The sequence below is a fragment of the Neophocaena asiaeorientalis genome, unplaced genomic scaffold, assembly GCF_003031525.2.
Source record: "Neophocaena asiaeorientalis asiaeorientalis breed wild unplaced genomic scaffold, Neophocaena_asiaeorientalis_V1.1 scaffold187, whole genome shotgun sequence".
In the NCBI taxonomy this organism is placed as follows: domain Eukaryota; kingdom Metazoa; phylum Chordata; class Mammalia; order Artiodactyla; family Phocoenidae; genus Neophocaena; species Neophocaena asiaeorientalis.
The window spans coordinates 1,412,225-1,429,629 of NW_020173109.1; the positions used below are offsets into that span (position 1 = coordinate 1,412,225).

Consider the following 17,405-nt stretch of genomic DNA (forward strand, 5'->3'; position numbering starts at 1 on the left):
GTCATTAACTTTGTCCTTGGAGTGTTAGGGAAAACAGAGCCCCAATTTACTCTGTTTGACAAACTTCCCAACTGCTCAGCCCAGGGGCCCAGCTATCTTCTACCTCAGGTCCTTTCTCCTAACATCGCAATCTTCACAGCGGTCAAATCAGATGCAGTTGACTGGACTTCTCCATTATGTACGCGCCCACTCTACCCTGCAGAGCCCTCTATCACATCTTGGAGGCCTACAAACCAAAAATAACTCTTGTTCTGTTTGGAGACTGTGTCTTTTTTAACATTATATCCCTGAAGACCTACTCTTTGTAGAGTAGAAGATGATGGTAGTTAGCTGAATAGATGAATGTAGCAGACCTTTGAGGAGGAGGAAGGATCCCAAAATGGCACCTACAAGCTTGAGAGACGTGTGGAAAGGCTAAATGGTTGTGTGGCCAGGAAAACATAGTCAAAATCCTCTGCAACCAGCAGCTTAGATTTGCTCAGTTTTTGATTTTTTTAATTTCCCTTCACTATGCTGACATTAGAAATGTATAGATTTATAGACTTACATGGAAACATGTTCATTTTATTCTGTATCATCAGAGAAGTTGGTAAGGGGGGTAGAATATAAAGAGTTATTGAGAAGGGGAAGTATTTCTCCTAAGTGCCTTCAATTCTCACTCGCTTGTTGGCTGAATTCTTGATCTTTGCTCACTGTTTCCTTTCCTTTGATGAAACTCTTTCCATACCTAATTATGCCTCAGTGCCTTCCCTTCCTAGAGTTCAAATGACCATGCCTGGGCTTAATTTAAGGAACACTGAGGAGCAGGGCTGGAGAATCATATAACATCACTTAAAAGTGGAAAATTAGACCATCATATTGAAATGCTGCTACTCTCTCTTCTCCAAGACTTCCCACTGATCGTCTCTTCTACTCTGATTCCAGCCTCTCCCTCCTTTGACCTTCTTACTCGTTCACTAACTTTTGAACCCCTCCTATTGACTTCATCATTGAGGTTGTGCTCAGAGAAACTTTTCCTCAACTCTGGGGCTGTCATACCTCTTCCAACATGGGTTATTGCATATTTCATAAGCCTTTCCTCTTCCTTTAGAGACAGGGGAAAAGCCTCATCATGTGCCACTTTCTGTGGCCAGCAACCTTTTATTTAATTTTAGATGTAGGTTTTGTTCAACAATCAACCTATGAAGGATCAAGAGAAATGATCTGAACTTCCCTTTGTAAAGATGCCCACTTTACCATGGCTGTTGAATCTCTCATATATATATTATACAGGGTATAGTGTATAAAATACTAAGAACATTTCAGTGTATGACTGTTGTGACAATGTTTCCTAGGAGTTGGAATATAGTAAACTGCTATCTACTAAATTCTATACAAGCCTAAAATCAGTTTTCTGATTCACTTTACCAATCCAGGTGAGATCAGGAATTTCCTTTTATCATTCTCATGAGGGAGCAGATTCAGATTTAACTCTTCTAGATTTCACTGTTTTAGGACAAGTCATAACCTGTCATAAACGATTCTGGAAAATAACTTATTATAGAGGCAACTGTACGTACTATTCCAGCTGACATTTACTCATATATCACATGTCTAATGAGTGCCTACTCTGTGCAGTCAGGCAGTCTGCTCTGCAGAGAAAGTCAAGGGCATTACAATCCCTGCCCTTGAGGAACTCGCAGGACAGTGGAAAAGAAAAGGCTAGTTATTTAGCAGTAAATGTAACAGTGTGATGACTTCGGTTATAGACAGAAGCACACATGTGCTTCTCTGTCAACCTGGGGTGCCCATGGGCTGGGATAGTTCGATTTCAAGGAAAAGTGTAGTTAATTTCTGAGGGATCAGAGAAGTGAGCTAAAGTTAGTGTAGTACAGGTAGGTGCTGCCATGTATTCAGACATGGAAATGTGAAATAATATAAAAATCACTACTTCCCCAAAATATAAGTATCTTGGTATGGTTTCTGCACAGTTTTCATGTGGGGAACTTATAGGAGATGTAGGCAGGGAAGAAGGTCAAATCCAGATCACAAAGCTTCTTGTATGTGAAATAACAATGAGAGAGCTTTGCTTTGTCTGTAACAGGGGTTGTGGACATAGAACATACTTTCAGAGTGAAACACAGCAGAGCCTTGTGGAAATGCATTCATTATTTAAATATCCAATTCTATTATTTACTACAGAAAGGTAAAGCACAAAAGCTGGCACTACTATGAAATGGTCATGTTCTTTAACATTCTTTCAACCTGATTCTTAGATAACATGTGGTCCAGCTGGCTTTCCATACATTTCAAACTTTTGTTTCAGACAAGCATGCCCCTTTTGGTATCCGGGTGCTTCTAAGAAAGCCCAAACATATTTACCTTATAAACTTCCCTTAAGTTTCTGCTCTTGGTAAAGCTAGTCAGAATACTGATGTGGGCTGGTATAAACAAACTCATGGTCACCAAAGGGGAAAGGTGGTGGGCAGGAATAAATTGGGAGTCTGGGATTAACATATACACACTACTATACATAAAATAGATAATCAACAAGGACTTACTGTATAGTACAGGGAACTCTACTCAATACTCTGTAATAACCTATAATGGAAAAGAATCTAAAGAAGAATATATGTATACTCATATATATATATCTGAATCACTTTGCTTTACAACTCAAACTAACACAACATTGTAAATCAACTATACTCCAATAAATTTTTAAAGTTAATCATGAAAAAAAGTAAAATTAAATTACAAAATGAAAAAAATGGGAAAAAAAGTTAAGTACCGTATGCTGAAGTGTTCTTAGTATTGTATATACTATATCTCATATCATTATCCCAACAACCCCTGAGGTTGGTTTTATTAACTCCTTTCCCCAGAAAAGGAAACTGAGGCTATGAGATGCTAAGTGGCTTGGATAAGGTCACATGACTAAGGGGGTAGAGTTGGAATTCCAGCTGAATCCAAGGATGCCCTGCTGACTACATCCAACTAGATGCTAAGTTGGCATTTTGGGTTATGGCAGCTGGTGAGGATGCCAAAGAGACCCCTCCCAGGGCATCTCAGATCATATCACTGCACTGTGCATGTTGCTTTCTGCTAAGTCAGGGTGCTCTGAGAGCCTCAGCTATCTTCCAAGACGCTGGTAATTGGTAATATTTTATTCTGTTTTAATTAACCTCTGTAACTGAATCACCTGCTGTCATATATTTCAGTGAGGCCCAAGTAAATGGGGAAAATGAGTATGTTGTGGGTAATGGGTGAAAGTAAGGCAGCTCAGAAGTGGAGGTGGGTGGAAGAAGGAAAAAGAAGTAATTCAAGGAACACCCAAGGCACAATTCCTTCTTAGAATACTAAAGATAAGCCTCAGGGAGACGTGGATCAGGTGTACTATGGAGCTGACTTCTCCTGGGGTTTCCATCCCAGCTAAAGAACTAAACAGGAAGAAAAATAAAAAAGACAAATGAGAAAACTTGTCATGAATAACAATCTCACAGTAAATGATTGTTTGCAAAGGAACTTCTCTTCAACATAATGTTTAAGCCTATAGACATCCCCCCAATCAGGTGTTCTCTGATTTAACCACGTCAGATGGATGGGCTGCTGAGAACAAGAAAGGAAACTGGCGACAGCTCCAAGCCTGGGGATCACACAGGAGAGGGTTGGGTTGTGTGAGGGGTGGAACAACAGTCATCTGGGTAGAGGGGTACAAAATGGGACACAAAGGATGGTGGTAGAGGGCTAAAAAGGATGGTTGGGTGGTGAGGAGAAGCCAGAGAGATGGTCCAAGGTGTGCCTCTTCGTGATGGCCCATGGCCCGGATGAAAAGTTTTCTCATCCAGACAACCAGGTAGAGCTAAGGTGAAGCTCTCTTTTCTAACAGCAGGACATTCTTTTACTTATTCATAAGCAAGTATAGACATTTTTATGTGAGTTTTAGTAACTCTGTTCTTTGCCTCTTGCCCTTACTTCACCCTTGTATGAAGCGACATGGCACAGAACAGAAGGAGGAAATGGTATAAAGTTTAAATTCTGGTTATCTGATCATCCAAAAAAGGAAACTTATTGTTCTTGTTTTTTTTTTTTTTTTTTTTTTTTTTTTTTTTTTTTTTTTTAAGCAGGATATTTAAGAGATTTCTTTTTTTGCTCAGCATGTGGAATCCTGGAGCTTCAAACTACTCTTTAGCCCTAGAATCTACTTCTCTGCCACAGAGAAATTGTTTAATAAATGGTGCTAAGCCATGAGTGAAAGATGGGTGAATGACTCCTGTTAAATATATTTTTACCTCTCTGTCTTTTGGTACATTGGGCCATGGTGATTCTAGAATTAACTGATATTTGCTGCATTGTTGGCTGTTACCCACCTTTTATTATCTCCCCAGAAATATTTACTCAAAATTTAACTTCAACTTTTTGCTGCAGGTTGATTTTCTCCCAGCTAATCAAAGTGTAGCTAGAAGTGATCACGCTGCTCCCAAAGTTATCTTTTTAAACATTTGTCTTGAGCTGTTCTGTTTGTAAAGACGTGTCTAAGCCAGCCCCAGGACCTTGACCTTCACAAGGGCCCTTCATTCCTTTCCCTGGAGACTTAATGAGACAATTGCCTTTAGGAAGAAGATGCTGGTTACATCCAAGAGTTTAGGGTTTTGCTGTTTCCTCACATAGGATATTCTTTGCTCTCTCAGGCATCCTTTGATTTCCCCAAAATCTCCACCTCTGGGATCTCCACCCTTAGTGCAGTGAGGATGCTTCAGACTTGGTAGTCCTAAATGGGGCAGGGATTCTGAATCCTGAAAGAAAAGAAAGGCTCTATCTCTTATTTAAAAAATATTATATTGTACAATCTCAACCGGTGGCAATTTTTTTTTTTTTTTTTTGTCAGTACGTGGGCCTCTCACTGGTGTGGCCTTTCCTGTTGCAGAGCACAGGCTCAAGACGCGCAGGCTCAGCCCAGCCGCTCATGGGCCCAGCCACTCCGCGGCATGTGGGATCTTCCCGGACGGGGGCACGAACCCGTGTCCCCTGCATCAGCAGGTGGACTCTCAACCACTGCGCCACCAGGGAAGCCCTGGTGGCAATTTTTTATTCATGAATGTTATTTATGAGCTATTCCATGTAGAGATTAGGAAGGGTTTATCTGGATTTTTACTCACTCAGTCCCCGAATTCCGCATGCATCTAGCAATGTAGTCAGAGCCAGAGCCTTGGGTTGGAAAGAATATGCTTGGCAATAGTAGGTTCTTCATATATTAATTTCTGAGTGAATGAATGAATGATTTTTTTTCCTTTCTCCCCATACTCTCTTCCTAGAAAAATATGCCCTCCCCTTGCTAGGTATATTCTGCTGTTTTATTCCTTAAATTGTCACTTAAAGTATATATCCTGGGGCAACTTGATACTGACTGGTTTACACTAACAATCCCACGACTGGGTTTTGGATTGTTTTTGTTTTATTTTATTTATTTTTATTTATTTATTTGTTTGTTTGTTTATTTATTTTGGCTGTGTTGGGTCTTTGTTTCTGCGTGCAGACTTTCTCTAGTTGCAGCGATTGGGGGCTATTCTTCATTGCCGTGCACGGGCTTCTCACTGTGGTGGCTTCTGTTGTTGCAGAGCATGGAGTCTAGTTGTGCGGGCTTCAGTAGTTGCAGCACATGGGCTCAGTAGTTGTGGCTCCCATGCTCTAGAGCGCAGGCTCAGGAGCTGTAGCCTGTGGGCTCTAGAGCACAGGCTCAGTAGTTGTGGTGCACAGGCTTCATTGCTCTGTGGCATGTGGGATCTTCCCGGAGCAGGGCTCGAACTCATGTTCCCTGCGTTGGCAGGCAGATTCCTAACCATTGCACCACCAGGGAAGCTCCTCAGATTGTTTTTAGATAGAGTGTTTTGTGGTACATCTGATAGGACATGATAGAAGGCATCACACACTCAAGGAAAAGCAAAAAGGAACAATACAAAAATGGGAAAGCACAACTTCTAGCCAGGGGTTGATCATTTAAAACTAACATATCACATCATTATCTTACAGAAGTCTAGATGGAGTAAAATAGTTAATACTTCACCAAGGGTAGCATTAAGGACTGTTTTTGTGCTTTTTGTTCAATGAAGCCACCATCCTCTCGTCTATTTGGAAAATTTCCAATAAGCAATTTAAGACCTGTTGGTTCCAGAAGACAAAACATAGCTATGAAATACTCTTTTTTTATGATTATAGGAAACACAAATATAGACTGAGGCTTCAGTTGCCTCAGTTACCTGTCAAGCTGTACAACTTTATTATCTCTAAGTTGTCTGTAAAGTCACATTACACATTTTGGGTAATTGCAAAATCGTAAGTAGCAGAAATAGATAGGACTCAAAGTCAATATCAAGATTAAAAATTTGCATTTCTTTAGTATATTTTATACAACATTTTGATTTCAGCAATTGTATACCAAAAATATTATCATTTGACTTAAGAATGCAATGAGACTTTGGCTTCTATTTTAATGTGCCTACTTGCCACTAAGTAGTATTACTCACCTAATAGTAGTTCTTTCTCAGGACCAAATTAGAGGAGCTGCTTACCTTTTTGTCTGCTCTTTAAGTTTGCTTACAGCTCTCAGTTCTGATTCATCTGACTGAGGTATCTATATTTAGCAATGCCCAAGGAGAATAATTTATCCTGACTTTTAAAATTAAGGAGTTTTTTATTACAAAATAAATGTCCTATTATTATTATAAAAAATTCAAATATTGCAGAAATATTAAATTAAAGGGAAGCTCCTTCCTCACTATCACTTCGTATCCTCTTACTTCCACCCAACATGTAAAATTTTATACCTAGAGATAATAGTGGGGCATGTAGGGCACATCTACATATAAATAACTTCCTATGCACATACCATATTTATTAATATGAAAGTTCATTCAGTTTTTATGAAATGTGAGATTGTATTAAATGTGTTATCTGCAGCTTGTTTTTCTACATGAACTATGTCTTGAAGAGCTTTGACTTGGCATCATTAAATAAGCATAAACATGAATGCCTCCTGTCCATTTTAGTGGCTGAAAAGTGAGTTGTATCATAACTTACAGTTTATCATAAAATAATAAACATTTTATTTTTACTTTATTTATTTATTTTTTTGTGGTATGTGGGCCTCTCACTGTTGTGACCTCTCCCATTGCGGAGCACAGGCTCCAGACGCTTAGGCTCAGCGGCCATGGCTCACGGGCCCAGCTGCTCCATGGCATGTGGGATCTTCCCAGACCGGGGCACGAACCCGTGTCCCCTGCATCGGCAGGTGGACTCTCAACCACTGTGCCACCAGGGAAGCCCTAAACATTTTATTTTTAAATGATGTTTTAGTATTAGAAAAAAATATTGCAATGAACATTTTTGAGTCTTGACATACTTTATTTTCATTTTTAAAGTTATTATTTCTATCGCATAGATTTCTGGCTTAGAATTGTTAAATCATCCACTTTTCTATTTTGATGAATGTGGCCAAATTGTTGAAGGGACTTAGGATTTTATACAGACCGCAAGGGAGTCAGTTCAGAACTGGCCTCCCTGAATCTGGGGTGAAATGATAGTCTCTTTGAGCAGGAGGCTTCACCACAGAACTCACTGGGGGTCAAAACAGAGCCACACAGGAAGACATTAATTACAACCTCCTTTGGCTCAGAACTCGCTGGAACCCTTCAGCAGGTGTGGACAGCCCTGACAGGACCCTGGTGATGTTGTATTCCCCTTCCGTTCTTCCTCTCAGTGTTTGTCATTTCTATCACGCCTGGTCCTGCTCTGAGATCCATGGCAACACTTTCAGCTACCTACAAATAAATACATTCTCTGCATTATTTTCAAAAAGTAGAGTCTTCATCATTAAGAAGAAGAAGGAGGAGAAACAGAGGAGAAACAGTTTTATCTCCTTTGCAAATCTGCCTTCTAGATGTTCAGTGAAAATATCATGAAGTAATACATGTAATACACTCAGAGCACACACAACTGTGGCTACTTATGCTGGCAGCACCCTCGTTTTCTGGATGTAAAATATAATTGACCTCTATGTAATATTATATTATGTACTGGGCTGATCAAATCCTGTATTTTTCACTTAATGACTGTCATTTAGCCTCTCTGAGCTTCAGGCTCTTGTTTGATTTAAGAAAAGAAAAATAAAACCAAAAAGATATAAAGAATGCCTGTGTCTGGGGAGTGCTGGCTAAGTTGGCATTAATTTGCTCATCTAACAGATATGCCAGGTATTTAGTTCTCAAAAATGTGTTAGTCATCATTTTTATTATTATTTTCTTTATTTTTACAGTATCTTAAATGAACTATGAGGCAATATTGACTTATAGAAGTTAAACTAATTTCTATGAAAGCTATACATACATATATGCAATAAAATGTATAAGATAACTAACTAGCATACCAAAGCAATCAAATATATCCTTCAGCCATCACACTCTAGGTGAGACTAGGAAAGAGCACTGAAGACCCTTCTCTCCAAAATGGGGCTGCCCTCTGAAAGTTCACTGGTAAAACTCACCATGTCATGGTTGGAGTGTTTCTGCCTCCATGGAAATCAACCAGGAGACTGCTTGTTAAGTGTGTCACCGAAGAGTTTGTGGACTCCCAGAATTCTTGTCAACGTGACCTATGTGTAGTCTCAGAGAATGCAGGGCTGGAAAATCATTGCAAATTAGTCAACTGAAACCTAATCAAAGTGTATCTCATGTGGAGAAAGCCTGTGTGAATGGAATGGGGAGAGTCAGCCCAAAACCCACAAGGACAACTCAAGGACTCAGGGCCAGGTTACTCCAGCCCTGCCTGGAGAAGATGTAGACAAATATGGGAAACGCAGTTTCCACGCACAAGAGAGCCGCTCTCTACAGGAGCCAGACGAGGCCTGGGGAACAGGAGAGCACACCGGTTATGGCAAAAGTTTTGCTTCCAACCCTAGCCTCTCCACTTGCCAACAGTGACCTCTGAGAAGTTGTATCTCCTCTCTCAACCTCTGTTGCCTCTGCTGTACAAGACAGGCGATGTTACAACTCCATCATAGGGCTGTTCCGAGGGTGAAACAAGATCAGGTGTAAAACTCTATTCGTGTGCTCACCTGGCCAGGGAAAGGCAAGAGGTGGCTCCCATCCTCAGGTCCTGAGATGTGAGATGCTCAGCTGAACCCCAGAGCCATCAGTAAGTTTAAGAATAACAGCCTCACACCCAAGCAGGGCCTCTAACATGTGGATCTTTTTCTTTAGGAAGAACTCCTCCAGTAAAAGGCAAGGGTGGTTTTAAATTGCATTTTATTTTCTACTCTAATATGTTAAATATTTTGGAATTTGGACACTACCTGTAAGAGATAGAGACTTCTTTACAAGGTTTGAAGCAATAAAGTACATGTTGTGGTCCACATGTGTATGTTTCTGGAGGTGTGGACACGAGTGAGAGGGAGGGAGGGGGTGGAGTGAGGAAAAGCAGGGGCAGGTCAGGTGACTGTCTCCCAGACCCGTCTGACTCTGGGCCTCAGAGTAAAACTGAGGCCAGGAGGATGAGGATAGTGCGTTGAACAGAGATCTAAAGTCGGGGAGTTTGGTGGAAGTTGTCAGTCAAGAATGAAGGAGGAAGTGAGGAAAAGAGGAGAAATGAAGATCCGCAGGTGTACAGCCTCAGCAGCTGAGAGCCTGGGACCAAGGCATTGACAGAACTGAGTAACAAGTAGGGTGGCTGATCCCTGGGGAAGTGACCAGTGGAAGGGGTTTGGGCATATTAGTTAAGAGTTGACGACTGACATCCAAAGGAGGTCTTTCATAGGCAGTTGAATGAATATGTATTCCTCGGAAAATGCATGTGAGTGTGTGAGTGTGTGTGTTTGTGTGTGTGTGTAACAGGAAAGAAGGCAGCACTCTAAAATGCTGGAGTAAGTTAGGGACTGGCATTTCCATTCTGTGGAAATGAGCGATTCTCTGAAGTTTCAGGGAGCTGGAAGGAGAACAGGTCAATTTTGGTAGGTCTGGGAGGAGGGTGAGAGAGAAGAGAAAATGCAGACTTTCTGTGAAGAGCTTTTATGGCACTACTGAATGTTTCTTTCTTTCTTTCCTATCCAGAACAGGTTAATCCAATGATGCCTAGAAAAACCTTCATCCTTGCTAGTACTTTTTAAAATCAGTTTTATACTCATAAAATCCGGAGGGCCGTTTACATTTCTTAACAATAAAGTAGTATTGGGTAAACTTTGGCTGTATTCATATACCAAGACCAGATTTTGTTTTCTCACACCTATTTGAGAAGAGCCCTATGGCTTCAGTTTTCTTAAAGTATTTACAGAAGAAATGTAGTTTCTGAAAATGTTAAATATATGCCAACATCATCTTGTTTTGCCCCTCATGTTTCTTATACTAGGGACTGAAATCAAGACTTCGGATATGGCCTGGTCAGTGTGGGGCACAGCTAAAGGGATATCATCCTCTGGTGTGGACTTGTCTATGTGACCACAGTCAATGTTTGCACTTGCTGTTTTGTCAACCAAGTGACCCTTGAGCTCGTTGTGAGCTTCTTGTCATCTAATCCCTTAGGTTCTTTTTTTTTTAAGTCTCAGTGAGGAAGACAAAAGGGAAATAAGGCCTTAACCAAAGTTAAGATAGAATTACTGTCAAGCATTGATATGGCATTTAGACTTGCAGAGCTGTTTATGGGCCTCATCCTGGCTATACCTCTTTTGCAGCCACAGCAAATGGAGGGCTTCATGTCTCCTACTCAACAGAAAGGTATGCAGAGTTTCCTGAGAATAATTCATTCAGAGTCACACAAGGGCTTCCAAGGGACCTGAGGTCTTGAGTTCTTTGCATAATTTTCTAGGTTTATCTTCCTTATCAATAATGTGTTATATGTTACTTTTGGGTGACTGAAAGAGAGAAGAATATAAAAAGGAAAAAAAAATCTCTCTTAATAAGTTCAGTCACCCAAATGATGCTATAAAAAGAATTGCAGCAGTTAACCAAAAACTGGCTGACAGAAAAAAAAAAAAAAAGCAGTATATGAGTTTTCACTGCACTTTGATGATACATTAAAGAAATCAGTAGCCCCTGTTCTGCTCTGCAAACCTGATTTTGGTAAAGTCCCTAGTTTCAGATAGAAAAACTAAGAGGAGACCACATTGGCTAATTCTGTGCCATACTTTTTCTCTTGAGAATATTTGAGTCTTTTCCTTAATGTGCATGTTTTATCATTAGGTCACATGTGTTTCTTGAGGACCATGTGTCTGTTATCTATTCTTTGTGCCCTTCAAGCTTCCATAAGCTGGGGTCTTTGGCTGGCCAACAGTGGGACACTTTTTTCTTATTTTCCTTTCAAAAATTCTTGGTATTTTACATTTTTTTTTCACACTTGACTGGGAATTTCAATAGCTATTTATTGAATCCTTACTATGTGTCAGTCAACATGTTAAGTTTTATATACATTATATACTTTGATTTATACAACAATATCGAATTAGTATTATTATCCCCATTTAAGGGATTAGGAAACTGAGTCCCAGGCTGACCTCATGACATCATACAACCCGTGTGTTGAGTCACATGTTTTAAGCTAGGTCCGTCTGGCCTAATGACAATTCTTTCCCACTACAACACAATCATTTTTGTACTTATAAAGTACATAAGCACCCTGTGCCTTTAGGAAGAGTCTTCTATATTCTTCCAAAGGAAGACAAAGTCTGTAAAGTGTTTGCCCTTGAGAAGACAAGTTCATACAAAAGCCAAAGGAAAACAACTTCGTGTGTAGAACATCAACTCTACAGCTGCAGTTTGTATCATTTTTTATGCCAGCCCCCAAATATTCTACCCATTAATACTTTGAAATGTTTGAATCAACCTTGTCGTTCACACATTGAATTAAATCCAAACACTATTCTCACTGTGATGCTAAGAGCATGAATGAACTTGCAAAGTCTCTTGATGCCCAGGTGGCCTGTAGGCTGAACACAGCCCTCACCTGTGTTTTTGGTTTTTTTTGTTTGTTTGTTTTGTTTTTCTGCAGTACACGGGCCTCTCACTGTTGTGGCCTCTCCCATTGCGGAGCACAGGCTCCGGACGCGCAGGCTCAGCGGCCATGGCTCACGGGCCCAGCCGCTCCGCGGCACGTGGTATCTTCCCAGACCAGGACACGAACCCGTGTCCCCTGAATCGGCAGGCGGACTCTCAACCACTGCGCCACCAGGGAAGCCCACCTGTGTTTTATTGGTCACTTTTATTGAGGTGTTGATTCCCACCATACTTTTTTTTTTTTTTAAGAATTTTAAATCCATTTCTATGATTTGAAAATTTGAGAAATTTTACGTTGATATTCCAGTCTGGCCCACAGGTCCTACATTCATGAAGAGCATAATTACCTGCTAGGAATGACTATCACTGTCTCCTATAGACAGAATACAACTTCCTCCCAGTCTTCCTCTTGTTCTTTCTCTCTCTCTCTTTCTCCCTGACACTGAAGCTGTTGGTCATGTCCCATTTATCACCTAACACAAAGCTGGCTTCATTCATTTTTATTACTTTCCTTGACCCTGTAGGCATTTGAGTTTGTTTCTACCACATTAAACAACTTTGGAGAGATTTTTAGATTTTATATAAAAAAGTATTTTTGGTAATATGCTCTGCATCATCAAACTAAATATGAAGTTCTTTTTCTCTGTTATTTGGAAGAGATTTTTATTCTTGGAGCAATTTTGTATATTCCAACACTTTGGCGCCAGGACATCAAATTGATACAGGCAAGATGCCATAGTGTATGAGGGAGACAGTGCTTGGCACTGCTGGACAGACTTCAGAATCTACCATTTTCACCTTGAAAATGAAAGAAGAATTAGGGAGAAATAAAATCCTATAGTAATGTAGAGTTTCTACAGGAGTTTGGTCTTTATTCCACTTTGGTTACTTGAAACTTGCTTTGCAATGTCTGCTTGAAAAAATATTAGAACATGAAGATTCTAATTTTATTCTGTGTATATGTGACATTCATAGATGTGCTTTCAAATAGACACAAGAATCTTATTCCAGATCCTTTGATTGGCCTCTAAATACAGGTACTGAAATTACAGACAGTGGATAGTGCATTTCTTTACATTTTGGGTGAATAGACTTGTAAGTGTATATGTACAGGTGAATATTTCATTTGTTTATAACCAAGATGAATTAGTGCGTTTTTCTACAGATCTCAGGAGTTGTATGTCTAATCTTAACATTTAATTTTCCATAGTGTGGAAACCTCCAATACAGAATCATAGCTTGATGTATGAAAAGATAAATTGACTTGCCTGAGGCTGCAGTGATTCAGGGGCAAAAATGAGGACACAAATGAGTGTTAACACTACAATTTTTTGAGCATTTACCATAGATCAGGCACCGTGACTATATCGTATCATTTAATTCTCTCTATAACTCTGTGATATGGGCATTACCTCCATTTTTCAACTGAGGATACTGTGGAATCTCAGAAATAAAATAATTTGCCCAAGCTAATGCAGGTGGAAACTGGAGATCCGGGATTTCAGAACAAATCTGTGTGCTTCTAAATCTATGTCCTTAAAGCACTTCATCACACTACTTGAACCTTGCCATGCATCCTTCATTCATAATTTGACACATTATTTTCTTTGTCTTTAGTCTCAGAGCTGTAAATAATATGCAAAGGATGTTGAAATATAACGTTGATTTTGAGTGTTTTTTGAGTGTTGTGTTGACGTCTTTGTGTCTACAGAGAGAGAACCAATATGAATTAACTCCTCTGTGTTCTCATAAACAAATTGCTACATCATATACCTTGCCTTGATTGTTGTGGCTTGGTGCTGTGTCTCCCAGTTCCCAGGAACAGACAAGATGGTCCATCCTGTGCTTACTTGAGGCTGTGTGGCTGAACAGTCCAACCCACCCATGTGCAATTATCAGACTGCCTTATATAATTCAGTTCAGCTCAGATTAACATATATTTATGGCATACTTGTTAAATTTAGGGCTGAGATAGACACCAAGTGACTAGACCCCTGCCCCTTCTACCCTGTGGCCGTAGACAAGTTATCTCATATCTCTTAGCCTCAGTTTCCTCATTTGTGATAGAAATAATGGTACCCACTGCATAGGTATGTTACTTTTCCCCTAGTATACTTCTGGCTCAAAATCACTGTATATTCATTCAATGTCAGTTTCCTACCTACATTTCCTTTATACTCTCAGTAAAATGGTGTGTCCTTACCATGAGTCCAAAAACACAACTCAAAAAAAAAGGAGACGCAAGAGGGAGGAGATACGGGGATATACGTATATGTATGGCTGATTCACTTTGTTATAAAGCAGAAACTAACATATCATTGTAAAGCAATTATACTCCAATAAAGATGTTAAAAAAAAAAAGGAAAACATGAATAGCTTAACCCCATTCATTTTTAACTTTCTTGTCAAAGGATGACTAGTCAGTTTCCTAATTGCGTAATTAACAGAGACAAAGCCAGAGTCATTAACTACAAAGGTCTCTAAAACAGAAAAAAAATAAAAAGCAACAAACCACCTTAAAATGTGATAAGAAACATACTAAACTAATTAAAACCTGTTGGCAGGTGGCTGAAACAAGTCCTTGGAGTGATTTTAAGTGGCTTTGTGATGCTTATTTCAAGTTAGTTACTGAGATAGCGGATCTCTTCATGGAAAGAGAGGCAATGTTTCATGTTCCATCAGCACTGCTTTGGGCAGGTGGGGTGCTGTGAGCTACAAAAAGCAGCAGCAAGCTCTGTAAACTATCCGCTTTTCTGGAAAGACTTAAGGAAGATGTAAAATGCTCTTGTTTTTGGAAGCTGGCCATGGGTTTTGTAATTGGCATCCCAGACTTTCACGCATACCTATGAGATGAAAGGCGCTCTGTTACTCCCCTGCTGCCCTAACCCTGCAGCAACCAGCCAAATCACTTTTGAAAAGAGGAGACTTGTTAAAGAATCCCTAGATTATCCACATTTTCTCCTTTCTTTTCTTAAATTTATGTTTTGCAGGACAAATGATACTGGCTTTCTTTCCTTCAAAGACCACTTGCCTGTCACTCAGATAGTTATCACTGATACCAACAGATCAAACTCAGAAGCTGCTTGGAGAATTGGTCCCTTGCGTTGCTATGGTGACCGTGAGTACTAAATTGAAAGAAGATTTCTCTCTGTCTTACATAAGCACAAGATGTTTTATTCCCTTATACTTTTTCCCTGCAGTGTCCCCCTGTCTTGAAAATTATCTACATGCCCAGTGCTTTCCTGTACCCCATTCAAAAACAATGAACCATACTCAGGATTTTTTTTCATTTGCAGGACACTTCTGGAATGCGGTATCATTTTATACAGAAGCCTCTTACCTCCACTTTCCTACCTTCCACGCGGAATTCAGTGCTGACATTTCCTTCTTTTTTAAAACCACAGCTTTATCTGGAGTTTTCCTAGAAAACCTTGGCATTAAAGATTTCATCCGACTTGAAATAAGCTGTGAGTGTTCTCATTTATGAATTTAATATAACTGGTCAACAGAAGTTTTAATCTTATCTTTGCCACCAACAACTAGTGTACTATTTAGATTATCAAATTAATCTCCCTGGGCCTCTGTCAAATTAACAATGATAATTTCTAGTTCCTCCTTATGCTTTTTGTTTTATTATTACTTATCAGTGTTTAAAGAGTCATTCTGTCCTCAAACTAGTGCATTCCCAAAATTCCCATAGATATTTATTTACAGTGTCTTTTATCTGATCCATGGGCATTTATTACCTATTCTTTTAAGCTTCCACACCACTGAACTTTTTCATTGCAATTTCTATGGAAAGCTGAAAACATTAGTATTCTGCATTCTATTTATACTTGAAGTCAAATTTTTGTTGTACTTTTTCTCTGCAAGTAATTTCTTGACTTATTTCCCATCGCCAGGAGTATGTGACTGACCAATCAGAATTTCCATTGTTTCTCTACCACTTCACCATGAACAGGGGTGTATCTAGTGAGTTTGGTGTCAGGATATGGATCATTTTTTTTTTTTTTAACATCCCATCTCCTACATACAAGTTATATTAAGAAATAATCATAAAGTTAAATGAAAAGTAGTACAAATGCAGATGGGGAAGTGTTCTGTTAATGAACTTTTATATGTAATCATGCCAATAAAAATATTCCAGTACAAAAAAGAAACACAAGACAATAAAGAATTTTAATCTCATTCATTCATTTTTTATATAAAAGGGAAAAATACCTACATATTGATCTGTTCAAGTAATACTAGTAACATTAAAAGTTCTGTTCCGGGCTTCCCTGGTGGCACAGTGGTTGAGAGTCTGCCTGCTGATGCAGGGGATACGGGTTCGTGCCCCGGTCCGGGAGGATCCCACATGCTGCGGAGCGGCTAGGCTCGTGAGCCATTGCCACTGAGCCTGCGCGTCCGGAGCCTGTGCTCCATGACGGGAGAGGCCACAACAGTGAGAGGCCCGCATACGTCAAAAAAAAAAAAAAGTTCTGTTCCTTAGACTTGACTTATGTAAATTTGTGAGTGAGTTCATCAGAATTGATTTTCTTTGCATGTTCATGTTCAAAAGAGAGTATAATCAGATTTGTCCATTTATCTTCTCTCTTACTGATCAAAGGATACTTTTTATTAACTTTAAAATGTTTTTCACATTAAGCAATAGATATAAACATTTTAGAAAAGATTTTAAACATAAGGCTAAGTTTGATAGAGATTCATAAAAATGCCATTTTACAATAAATTCCAGAAATTGCTATAATCTCTATGTATTTTTTTATGATCAATGTTAGCATCTTTCAAGTAGCTCTGAAATAAAAAAAAAAACACTAAAATATTTTTATTAGAAAATTCATCATGGGTTACTATTCTACTTGGTAAAACCTTACAGCGTTCCTAAGGTTTTGGAGTTGCTTAAGCTCTCTTTGGGTGCAATTTGTGTTCACAGCCCCTGTGGTACTATATATTCCTTGTTTCAACAGTAGATCTGAGTTAAACAACGATAGCACAGTAACTGTAAAAATGGGAAATCAGAAATTGAGCTCTTATTCTTAAAAACAAACACATATTTTAGTCTGCATGTTCAGGAGCCAATGGTACGTCAGGAGTTCTCTATGTTAACTTCCCTCTTGAATATAATATGTGGTAGGTAATAAAATGTACTATTTGAAGCTTACACATTATTAAAAATTAATACTAACATCAGCATTTGTTACAACTTAAACCTACAAAATCCCCCCCCCCCACCCCCGGTGGAGGAATGTTTCATTGCTGACATTATTTAGAATTACTGTTGTGTGGCAATAATAAAAAACAGATCTACTTTTAGTTGCTTTTGCTAGTTTTCTGATTCTCTGCATTCAGTATACCCACTTCTTTCTTATACACAAGGTGGACTGCTCC

General features: G+C 39.3%; 1 protein-coding gene across 1 annotated transcript in view; it reads left to right on the forward strand.

Moving 5' to 3' along the window:
* The window catches only part of CNTNAP5 (contactin associated protein family member 5), an 852,083-nt gene that overhangs the window by 696,006 nt on the left and 138,672 nt on the right, over positions 1-17,405 (forward strand). Inside the window, exons 15-16 of the mRNA XM_024743412.1 lie at positions 15,005-15,132; positions 15,311-15,481. Of these exons, the coding sequence (XP_024599180.1) occupies positions 15,005-15,132; positions 15,311-15,481 (299 nt within the window). The remainder of the gene's footprint in view (positions 1-15,004; positions 15,133-15,310; positions 15,482-17,405) is intronic.